The sequence below is a fragment of the Raphanus sativus genome, chromosome 4 (assembly GCF_000801105.2).
Source record: "Raphanus sativus cultivar WK10039 chromosome 4, ASM80110v3, whole genome shotgun sequence".
NCBI classification, from domain to species: Eukaryota; Viridiplantae; Streptophyta; class Magnoliopsida; order Brassicales; family Brassicaceae; genus Raphanus; species Raphanus sativus.
Window position 1 is genome coordinate 26,175,252 of NC_079514.1, and position 12,277 is coordinate 26,187,528.

At 40.5% G+C, this 12,277-nt stretch overlaps 1 protein-coding gene across 1 annotated transcript; it reads left to right on the forward strand.

The window, feature by feature from the left end:
* The first annotated feature begins 11,342 nt into the window (after positions 1-11,342).
* On the forward strand, positions 11,343-11,920 carry LOC108831086 (uncharacterized). The gene has a single exon (XM_018604652.2). It carries the CDS (start codon positions 11,421-11,423, stop codon positions 11,793-11,795), a length of 375 nt encoding a protein of 124 aa, XP_018460154.2. The 5' UTR covers positions 11,343-11,420; the 3' UTR covers positions 11,796-11,920.
* The last annotated feature ends 357 nt before the right edge of the window (positions 11,921-12,277 follow it).

Here is a 12,277-nt window from a genome sequence, read left to right on the forward strand (position 1 = left end):
AATGTGTTATTTTTGTTTTCTTTGTGATGCTTATTTGAGTCTTGGATCAAAATATTTTGGTGTGTGCCTTCTTTTTAGAGAGAAAAATCATTGGACAACTGATCAGAGCCGATCCAACTACATTATATGCCCCACTCAAAATAGAGTTTTTATCTTGTAAATTTTGTTCGTTTAAAAACAAACAGCAGATTTAGCTGTAAACTTTTTGAAAAACACTTGGACCATAAGCCACCTCTTATAATGCTTATGTCCTGGGTCGGGCCTACAACTGATACAAAATATTATTTTTAAAATATTTTTTTTTGCAGTACTGTATCAATACTATTAAAAGAGAAAGAATTTTGAAAAAATTACCTATACAAGTTGTTTTGGATACTTTTATGTTTTTATTTTTTGGTCTTACTTTATATTTAACTAACTACTAGAGTTTGACCCGCTCGCTCGAGCGGGTGTTGGTTCTAATTTTTTATAAATACATAATTAGCGATATATATTTTTAGGTGTACGGCGGATCCAGATATCTAGAAAATTCAGAGTATTTGAACAATGATTTAGTGTCCGGATTCGAATATGTGTCTTTCGGATATCCAGATTTCAGATATCCGTCTAGACATTATGATATCTACGAGTATCTGGTTCCAGATCGATATAAATAATTTTAAAAAGAACAATATTTTTTTTTCCAAAAAGAACAATATTTTTAAAAGATAAAAATATTACATAAAATAAATATTTTTACAAAATTTATAAAATATATTTATGCATATAATATTATTAAAATTAAAATCTAATATTATAAGAATACTTATATATAAATATGAATATATCATATATAGTTATTAATAAATTAAATTTTTCATGTATTTTTAAAACATGAATCCGATTCCGGATATCAAGATCCCAATTTGGTTTTGACGGATCCAAAATTTTACTATCCGGATTCGAACATCCTAAATATTCTATTTTCAGAGCGAATCGTAGATCAGAATCGAACTCCGGATAATAAATTATATGCCTATATATTTTAAGATAAATATAACACACAAAGATCAAAATAATCAAAATGTTTCGATTAAGAAAGGTAAAATGATATTTATAATCCTACGTTTAAATAATATATACTTAGGATTGAGAAACATAGTTATAAAAACGAAATCTATAACACAATCAATTTGTAGGATCTAAAATACTAAACTATATCAATCCTAAAATGAGTACAAAAAATCAATGATTTGCTTTAGAGTTCGTGTATTTTATATCACTTTATAATTTGTTTTTAATTATAAAGTTATCTTATGCGTCGGTCTACGGCTGGTTTTGCAGATTCAGTTTACAATCATGAACCGGTCAAAACAATTATAGGTGATCGTTAGATTAGAAATAGTGTTTGTATCAAATGAATAAATGTTGGACTATATAATTAGTGGGTTTCACCGATATATCATATTTCAAATGGGAGTGTAAATGGTAATATATATTCAGTCATAATACAGTTAGTAATTAGGCTTTTGTTTTGAGTTAAAAGAAAATAAGGCCTGACAACATTAAGTTGTCGGTTTAATAGTTAGACAAAATAATAGTGTATCACAATAGTGGCATTCTATTGTAATTTTTGTGCAACTTTAAGGGGTAAATACTATTTGTACTTCCCCTTTAATAATTTAGATAGATACTAATTTATATTTAACTAACATACTATCTTATATTTAGGACCTTTCCTTTTATTTAATTTTGGATTTCCCCAACATTTTATAGCAGCATATGACCTATATATTATAATAGAATATCACGACCATTAAATGCTACTAATTATTTTTGGTTGCAGCCAAAATATAACTGAACCTTTTTAAGTACATACATAGAACCAGATCCATTGATAGAACATAATCTATCAACAATCTAGAACCATCAGTTTATTAATAAACACCACTTATGATTCAAACTTACATGCTTGATACCATAACCTTTGATTGTATTACCAGAAAATGAATATATCAACCATAGCCACCATATTAAAACAGACGAGACAAACACGATGGATTCTGAGTTTCTTCTCTTCCTGAAACAAAAACAACTTATAACTCAGCACATAATTATTCATCAGAAGCTTTTACAATTAACTTCATACACATATAGCATTATTACAATTCTTTTAACTAAATCAGAAACTTTAAAAAATCAATACTATTAGATTTGGATCATGACCTATTCATATAGGTTTAGTCCAATAATTATTTTCGCATGTTATCTATTTAAAAAATAAATAATACTTTTTTTGTAAGAAGTTTAGATATTGTGTCTACTTTCTTTTGATTATTAAGTTTCTAATGTGTTTATAAGAGTCTAGATTTTAATTAAAATTTACAAAAAATATAATTACAAAAAACATAAATATAATTATAAAACAATACAACTAAAAAAATTAAATTTTGAAAAAATAATAAAAATAAAAAATATACCCGTCCTTTCTAGTATTTACTGGCTTTCAAGGAATGAATATTATCAAGCACTATCAGGGGAATATCTATCTTTCTCTCTCTTGTTTCAAGACTTTGTACTTTCGCCGGCCTTCTGTATATCTTCTGGAACTTCATTTGGAAATGGTCAAGACGTGTTCCTTTGCTGCGGACCACTCGACAATAGCTACATGTTATGGTCGGATAGATGAAGCTCGACCAGTACTCGGATAGTACTCGACCAGTACTTGGATGGACCTCTAATCTGTGACTAAATCTTACTCGCAGGTCCTTTCATATCCAACAGATTCTCTAGTCTCATGGCTTTGCCATACCGTGGACACTTTAATTTAATTATTGACTCAGACATACTTCTGGTCACTATGATGTCTCATGACTTCTTTTATTGCCGTGGATAATGCTATGTTTCCGAAACATATATATTATGTCATGGATCTTATTTACACGCGCCAATTTACCAATAAATGGCTAAGATATTGCAGCCTGATATTGCAATTATATGGTTGGCGTGGTCCATCTCATACTTCAGTGGAACATGTCGGATTATAGACCTCGACCAAATTTATGATGATTGGTTCCTTTCTTTTCTACGGATGTATATACATCTAGTAGTCCCATTTACTTTGTTTGTATGGTCCTTGACCATATGTTTTATGTAGGGAAAGACGACCTATTTCCCCACCGGAACTATGACATAGTAATAAATGTACACAAAGTTTCGACCTCGTCCTAATTGCACACCACCAAAGTATAACAACCGATTTCTACATACGAGAAAAGTTCGAAATTCGTTTCCCTACAGACCAAGATTTGACTTGGTTTTAATGGTTTGTTACATTAACCGATAGTAAACCAGTTATATTGGTACACCTCGAACCAGATAAAGATCCGACTATGGTTCAACTTAAACCCGACCCGAAACCCCTTTAAAATCCCCAAAATCGAGTTCATGTCTTAAGAACCTTAAAATCTAAAAAATTCAGAGAGATTTTGTTTCTCAGACCGAGAAAGTATGAATCATAAATATAGAAACTCGAGTGGAGTCTCTAGCGCACGAGCAAGAGGTCGTGTTGTTGGTGTTCCAAAGAGATGTTGGTGTGGAGAATTTATCCCCTTGATGTCAAATTCGAAGGCAAATCCTTATAGGAGATACTTTCGTTGTGTTTTTGCGGCAGAGAAAAGGGTTTGTAATTTTTTTAATTCGGGTCATGGGTTGGTTGTGGTTAATTTAATCTGATTTTTATTCTCTAACCGGGTCATAATCGGGTAGTTTTTGGTTTAAGTAGGTTAGTCATTGGTTAAGTTTAGGTTTAGGAAACACTAACCAACTTTAAACCACTATTTGTTGGGATTAGTTTGGTGTTCAAAGTTTAGGGGGAAACGAGTTTCGAACTTTTCTCGTATGTGGAAATCAGTTGTTATACTTTGGTAGTATGCAATTAGGACGAGATCGAAACTTTGTGTACATTTATTACTATGTCATAGTTCTGGTGGGAAAATAGGTCGGTTCATGTTGATACATCGACCAACCACAAATTATACACACAATTTCGTTGGCTAATGTGCAGAAATGATTTATAATCTGCCTGAACCAATTCATTCCTCTTTGGGCTGGTTTAGTATAACCACAAACACAAGGAATTATAATATCTCCTGTAAAGATATATGGACTGATTGTACTAAGTATCTTCTTAGTCTTTCATTATCATTTGAAGCTGCCTTGTTTCAGTCCATGAATAGCTTAGGAACAAAACTATTCTTTGAGAATTTATTTTCTCATCTTATCTTTATCCAGTGATCAGTATGCTACTTACTACATTTCTTTTACTTATGACCAGACCTTTATCATTTTCGAATTTGTAGTAGCATCCACCACATAGGAGTATATCTCCTTATAATCTGTTCTTTGGTCTCTATGAGTATCCTTGTGTAATCAGGCCATTCTTTGAATGCTATAAGTAGGAACATGAACACCTTAGTCCATGTATTTCACGATTTCTTTTCTTTTCCCACACATGACCCATTTTTCACTGGTTTTATCTTATTAGATAGTGTTTCTATATATGGCCAATACACCCATCTCTTTTATAGATTCTTTGAATCTTTCTTTAAACCCCCACGGTTTCAATCTTTTAATCTATGAATGCATTCTTGTATTCTCGTGGGTTCTGATCCTCGCTAATATCTTTTAAATCTCAAGTGCTATTTTCTTATGCATCTTTATCTTTTAAGTGTCGACACTTCTTTTGTATGTTTCCATTGTGTTCCAGACATGAACTAATTGATTAGAGATTTCATTCTTACTAAGAACCTTCATTACCTTGCAGCTTGGCGTCCCAAGCTACATGGTCTGGTACCTTAGATGTTTAGCTGCGCAGCCTTATGTCATCATGTCCCCGATCCTAGATAGGATCGGCCGGACGGATCATGGTGCGAGGTGATGCACCAAAGCAGGTCAGATGACCTTAGGCAAGGCGTATCTTGGTCCAAGAGGGGTTAAGGGTATCAGAAGGCTGAGATTTAACCAGGAAGAGAAGGATGCAAGCTTAAGAGAGCTGGACGAGTGTTTAGGCAGCTGGCCGATGCGGGGAGCAAGCTCGGTTAGCTAGGCCAAGTGTGGAGGAGTTCACAGTAGCTCACAAGAGTTCAGGTCAGCTCCAGTAGCTGGAGTGTTAGCTCACTCAGCTGGAGGAGCTAGTGGTCAGCTCACCTCAGTTAGATGGAGTGTTATGGTCTTGGATGGTGTGACCGGACCATGGACGGTTATGGGTCCGGTTAGATGGTGGTGTGGTCCGATGGGACCAGGAGGCTTGGTGGTGCAGCCAAGCACTTGGAAATGTACCTGGAGAAGGAAATCGATGCAAGGGAGCAGTTGGAGGGCAGTTGAGAGGCGGTTGGGCCGAAGAGATGTGTTGGTTCACACATGTGCCCATTCGGCCATTCACTCACACCCATTCGCCCAAGGCTCATTTCTCTATAAATAGAGACCCTGGGCATCGATATTTGTCATCAGACAAAGTGGGTAACCTCTGCCAAAATTGCCAGAGAATTCCAAGAGAGAAAGAGACCGGCGGTTCAATGTGTGCGGCCGTTTGAGTGTGGTGGTGATTGTTTTTGACTTGCGACCAAGGAGAAGGTGCAGGAGAGAACTGTGTGAAGATGGATACAAGAGGAACCAAGAAGGCAAGTGGGAAGGACCAGAACCCATCGTCGGCCACTCCTAAGGTTAGTGATGCTAACCACTTACCATCGCCCATGACCATCGGTCCGGTTGGATGAGCCGGTTGGTCCATGTGATGTTGGTTGCATCCGTTCTTCTTCTCTTGTTAATCTATCTTTTTTCTTCTATATTATGATGTTGTCTGTGAGTTCAAACTCATAGACAGGCCGCCAGGCCTTGGCTAGATCAGTGTCATCTCTCCATGGCCTTGGTTGGGCATGTGTGGTCAGATCTTATAGTTCCAAAGGGAATTGATAGGATCCGACTTTGAATATCCCTTAGTGGGTATTTATCATGAATTATTATGGTGAAAGATTAGTTTTATCTCATTGATTTAGAGTTGGTCAGTTATGGCCGGTTTGACTGTTCATGGCCGAGATCAGTATGATCGAGGCCGGTTCTAAGAAATCTGATTGGACCATTCTCTTAGTTTAGAGTTATCATGAATTTGATTTAGTTTTTAGGGACCTTTCTGAGTAGGTCAGATTTGGGACAAAGATTCATTCTAAGTGTTCTAACCATGCCTTGATAGAATTGTTGTTAGGATATCGGTTTAAATATGTATGTGATGAGATTTGAATGATTGCAGGATCAGGTCAGGATCATCGCAAAGCCAAGGAGCGGTGAAGACTCAAGCCAAGGATGGATGTGTGATGTGTGTTTAGTTAGATTGGAACTTATGATAGCCTATTGTGCAAACTGAATAATATGAATACTTTGTATGGATCACATGGTTTATATATATGAAATGAATGTTTACTTAGCTTCAGCATTGCTTCTTATTTATGTATGAACCTCAGATTGCTTGAAAATGACTTAGAAAATATTGGACATAAACCGGCTGAATTGCACTTAGATCATTAGGTTAAGGTCGCGGACTGGTTGGGTCAAGGGATCCAGGTTTGGGTCTTACAAGTTGGTATCAGAGCATGCTTGATTCTAGGACTTAGGGGTTATGGTTTGATCATCACACATCCGGCTTTGGGTCTCACAGTATAGGGCTTGTTTTTATTAACCTTAGGTATTGTTTATGGACCATTGGTCATGAGATTACTAACTTGGTCTTGTGTTTTGTTTTTGATGCTCCTAAGGGTGGTAAGAGTCGGACCAAGACTCGCAAGGGTCGAGATGGAGCTGGAGCGTCCGGCCATGGGGGTGCGGATGGAGTCAATCCAACTGTGACATTGCCCAACCTGAGCAGTGGAGTGGACAATGCAACTGGATTGCCTTTGGCTCAGGCAAATCCGACTGAGGTTCATGGTGGTCTAGCTGAACAGTAGCTTAAGGCAGCTGAGGAGACTAGGCAGCAGCTGGAACAAGCTGAACTAGCTAGGCAGCAGCAAGAGCTAGTTGATGGAGCTAACATGCAGCTGGATGGTGACATGGAGGGTGAGGGAGAGTCCTCACATGCTGGTGTTCAGGATGGCCGAGGCATTGGTGCAGCCGATGGTGGAGCCAATCAAGGAAACCAGCTGGTGGAACCTTCCATGAAGGAGGTGCTTGATGCAATCAAGCTTATGGGTAGTCAGATGCTGGCTATGACACAGGTGATCACCCCATTGGTGAATTCCTCAGTGGGACAAGCTCCACAAGTTCAGGTGGTGGCACCAGTGGCTGCTGGATGAGTTGCACCAGTTGATGAGGTGATTGAACTCGATCCACCAGCTAGAACAACTGGAAAGGTGGACTACCTGAAGGTGCTGGAGCACATATCACGCCTGGGGACAAAGCACTTTGCTGGAAGTGTTGATCCCATGGAGGCAGACGAGTGGAGGAACCGACTAGTCCGTAACTTCAGATCGACCTGGTTTCCTGAAGAGTATCAGAGAGACATAGCTGTGCACTTCCTAAAGGGTGATGCACACAACTTGTGGCTGTCTCTGGAAAAGCGCACCAATGGTTCTATTGAGTGTTTCTCTGACTTTGAGGTTGAGTTCAACCACAAGTACTTTCCGGCCGAGGCGTGGGATCGTTTGGAGGCTAAGTTCTTGGACTTGACTCAAGGCCGCAGGTCAGTAAGGGAGTATGAAGAGGAGTTCAACCGGCTCAGGAGGTATGTGGGTAAGGAGTTGGAGGACGAGTCAGTCCAGGTCCGCCGGTTCATCAGAGGCCTTGGTCGAGCTCCGGACCTACTGCTCGGTCCGTACCTTCCGCACTGTATCTGAGTTGGTTGAGCGTATGGCTATGCTGGAGACTAACCTTGCAGAGGAGTCTAGGCTCAAGACAAGGAGCCAGGCAAGTATTACTGGTCATGCTGGTGACCGGAAGACCTCAGGCGATGAGGGCAAGACCTCAGGTGGTCGGCCGGAGTGTCAAGTGTGGGAGGCGCCATGGTGGTGAGTGATGGAGAGCTATGGGAGCTTGTACCAGATGTGGCAAGATGGACCACTCAGTTCGGGACTGTCCCGGACCGGACTAGGGGCGTAGCCAAGCTTCTAGTGGAGATTCCAAGACCTGTTTCCAGTGTGGAAAGGCTGGGCACTTCCGCAAGGACTGTCCCAAGCTCCAAGATGGATTAGGAAGGATGAGGGCAGAGGTGAGCAAGCCTGAACCAAGCTGGGGCCAGACCTCTGCACCTCGAGTCTATGAGTTGTCTAAGGAAACTGATGAGGCCAAGCCTTTCATGGCGATCACTGGTAATGATCTGATCTTATTCTTTTTAAATAAATAGAAATGCATGGTATGGAACCTAGAATGGATTAGATGCTTAGATTGGGTTTTCTGTAGGGATCTTAAGTATTGGTGGTGTGGAAACACATGTACTTTTCGATACTAGAGCTACACATTGTTTTGTGAGTCCATGTTTGATCGGAAAGGGTTTGTTCCAGATTGGGACAGGGGATGATCCTGGCCTGGTGAGTGCGGCCGGAGGCCAATTGATGCCCTCATTAGGACGAGTGAAGGATATCCCAGTTGTGATCCAGGGCAGGGTAATGCCTGCGGATCTTGTTGTGGTCCAACTCAAGAATCTTGAGGTGATCTTGGGTATGGACTGGCTTGGAAAGAATCGGGCCACCTTAGACTGTCACCGGGGAAGGGTGCTGTTTGAGAGTGGGTGTGGACCCCCGATCAAGTTCCAAGGTATTCGTCCGACCTCTGGATGCTTAGTGGTATCAGCAATCCAAGCGGAAAGGATTCTTGAGCAGGGTTGTGAGGCTTACTTGGCCACAATCACCAATAAGGAGGTCGTTTTGGGTGGTAACCTGGATGGGATTCCGCTGGTCAGTGAGTTCGAGGATGTGTTTTCGGCGCTACAGGGCATTCCCCCTGATAGGGCTGACCCGTTCATAATAGAACTGGAACCAGGAACGGCCCCAATGTCAAAAAGTCTCTACCGCATGGCTCCTGCTGAGATGACCGAGCTAAAGAAACAACTGGAGGAGTTGTTGGATAAGGGTTTCATACGCCCTAGTGTGTCGCCTTGGGGAGCACCAGTCCTATTTGTGAAAAAGAAGGATGGTAGCTTTAGGCTGTGTATTGATTATCAAAGGTTGAATAGGGTTACTATTAAGAATAAGTACCCATTACCTCGAATTGATGAGCTGATGGATCAGCTGAAGGGAGCAAAGTGGTTCTCTAAGATTGATTTGGCTTCAGGGTATCATCAGATCTCAATTGAACCAAATGATATTAAGAAGACTGCATTCAGAACCAGGTATGGCCACAATGAGTTTGTGGTTATGCCATTTGGTCTGACCAATGCACCAGCAGCATTCATGAAGATGATGAATGGTGTCTTTCGAGACTTCTTGGATGAATTTGTAATCATCTTTATGATAATATACTGGTATACTCCAAGAGTAAGGAAGACCATGAAAGGCATCTCCGGGCTGTGCTGGAAAGGTTGAGAGTGCAGCAGCTCTTTGCTAAGTTAAGCAAGTGTAGCTTCTGGCAAAGGAGCATTGGCTTCCTTGGACACATAGTGTCAAGTGAAGGTGTTTCAGTCGACCCGAAGAAGATTGTGGCCATAAGAGCGTGGCCTCAACCTAAGAATGCCACATAAGTCAGGAGCTTCTTAGGGTTGGCCGGCTACTACAGGAAGTTTGTGAAGGGTTTTGCTAGTTTGGCACAGCCCATGACTCAGTTGACAGGAAAGGATGTAAAGTTTGTATGGTCAGAAGAGTGTGAGAGAAGTTTCTCTGCACTTAAGGACATGCTTACTAAAGCACCTATCCTTGTCCTGCCTGAGGTCGACCAACCATATGTGGTGTACACAGACGCCTCCATCACTGGACTAGGCTGTGTACTGACCCCACATGGAAGGTCATAGCATATGCCTCACGACAACTGAGGAAGCATGAGGGTAATTACCCCACCCATGATCTGGAGATGGCAGCCGTGGTGTTTGCCTTGAAGATTTGGCGTTCATATTTATATGGGGCCAAGGTGCAGATACTTACAGACCACAAGAGTCTAAAGTATATCTTTACTCAGCCTGAGTTGAATTTGAGGCAGAGGAGATGGATGGAGTTTGTTGCAGATTATGATCTGGACATAGCTTACCATCTAGGTAAGGCTTACCTTTGATCATGATCTAATACCCTAACTTTCAAACATGGTCTAATCAATCCTAAATCCAACATAAGGAAGTATAGAGATCAAGGGAGCAAGATGGGTTCGGATCACCTCACCTTAGCCTAGATCTGGAAACAAGGAACGGAAGAAGATGAGATCTGAATCACCACCACCAATCAGCTACACCACCACCACCACCACCACGGCGCCGGTGAGGAGGAGAGAGAGAGGAAGCCGAGGTGAGAGAGAAGAGAGATCACGAGAGAGGGGGAGGAGAGAGAGAGACGTGCGGAGAGGAGAGAGAGAGGAGAGAGGCGGCGACCAGGAGAGAGAGGAGAGAGGAGGCTAGGATTTATGGTATTCGGGAAATCTCTATAGAGCTCCGCTTCAGTTTGTGAATGAGATAAAAAGAAAGAGAGACTGTTCTATTTATAAGAGAAGGGTGGAAACTCTAAGTCTTAAAGCAATCGGGCTGTAGAGAGGCCCGTTCTCTTTTGAAAAAATTTGGGTCCGGTTATGAGATGTTACAGTAACACTCTCTCCGTCTAGAAGAAAAAAAGGTTGGATAAAAGATAGATAAGCAATACAAGAGAAGTTGTTTCATAGTATTGGAGATGGAAGCATCAGTGTTTCTACAAGAAAGTTGATTTCCGTATAAGAATGAAGATAGAGAAGTGTTTCTAGGAGGTTCACAGTGGAAAAAGTTCTATGGCAGCCAAGATTGCCATTTTTAATATGGGGAATTCATGTGAGACGCGTGTCATGTAATAGTTTCAGAAATCAACATTTTTTTTTGTTGGACAACTTTCAGAAATCAACATATGAACTAGCGTTAAGCATCTTCACCGCTTTCTTTAATTGGGCTTTTAAATTGTTTTGTTATATGAGCCTTTCTTGCAACCGAAATCAATGTATGTTTGCCCTATTGGGCCTTGTAAATATATTTGGTTGACCCAAAAAAAATAAACCGAATAGAAAGTAAAGAAAGTTGTGATTGGGCTAACGAGAAATAAAAAGAAAGAAAAGAAGATAACCTTATCCCAGCGAATCACACTTAGAAGCTCAGAAACAGCCACGTGGAACTGATATCTCCCAGCCCTCAGATTACATATTTATTTTATGTTTCCTCCACCTTTTTTTTTCTTTTCAAAGCACAAACTCACATTCACAAATTAACTCGAAAAAGATCGAAGAAGAGAGACTCAGAAATGGCTTCTACCTCCGCTGTAGCATCGGTCATGCCACTCACCCAAAACCGATCATCTTCGGCGAAAACCATTGCTTTTCTCAAGCCACTGCCTTTGAAACCATCTAAGGCGTCCTCCTTCTCCGTAGCCATGCCTTCACGGAAGTTTCAAGTGAATGCGTCTAACCTGAAGATGGAGAAGGCTGTGAGCGGCTTAGCCGCGGCAGCTCTCACTGTTTCCGTGGTGATCCCTGAGGTGGCTGAAGCGGCAGGCTCAGGTATCTCTCCTTCTCTCAATAACTTCTTGCTTAGCATTGCTGCAGGAGGCGTGGTGCTCACGGTCATCATCGGTGTTGTTGTTGGTGTCTCCAACTTTGATCCTGTCAAGAGAGCCTAAGAGAGAGAGAGAGAAAGAGAGAAAGAGAAATGATCTCTGTTATTACTCTTTGTTGTCTGTTATCGATTTGTGTTATCATGTAATGAACTTTTGGCGGTCTTCTTCAATCTTATATGCTTCTTATATATTAAGCTATCATGACCAGATTTGGCCTTCATATTAAGGATTCATCTTTGATGTCAAGATTTATTTATATGTTATCCTAGAAGTGGCTTCCAACAGGCCCGTCTCAAGTATTAAATGGATCCCAGGCTAAAAAAGTTTTTCTCATACCAAAATGAAAATTAAAAATATTGGACCCTATTCTGGGCTAGAAAAAAGTCAAAAAATTTAATGGACCGTGTGTCACTGCACCCCCAGCACATGCCTAGAGCCGGGCCTGCTTCCAAGTAAACCTCACAAGTGTCTCTCAGAGTCTCATATTTATCATAGACCAGAAGATTCGAAGTCAGAGACTCACAGATAAGCTGATCTGAAGCCAT

What these genes read in the sequence shown, in the direction of transcription:
- LOC108831086 (XM_018604652.2), top strand. Translation starts at nt 11,421, where the DNA reads ATGGCTTCTACCTCCGCTGTAGCATCGGTCATGCCACTCACCCAAAAC.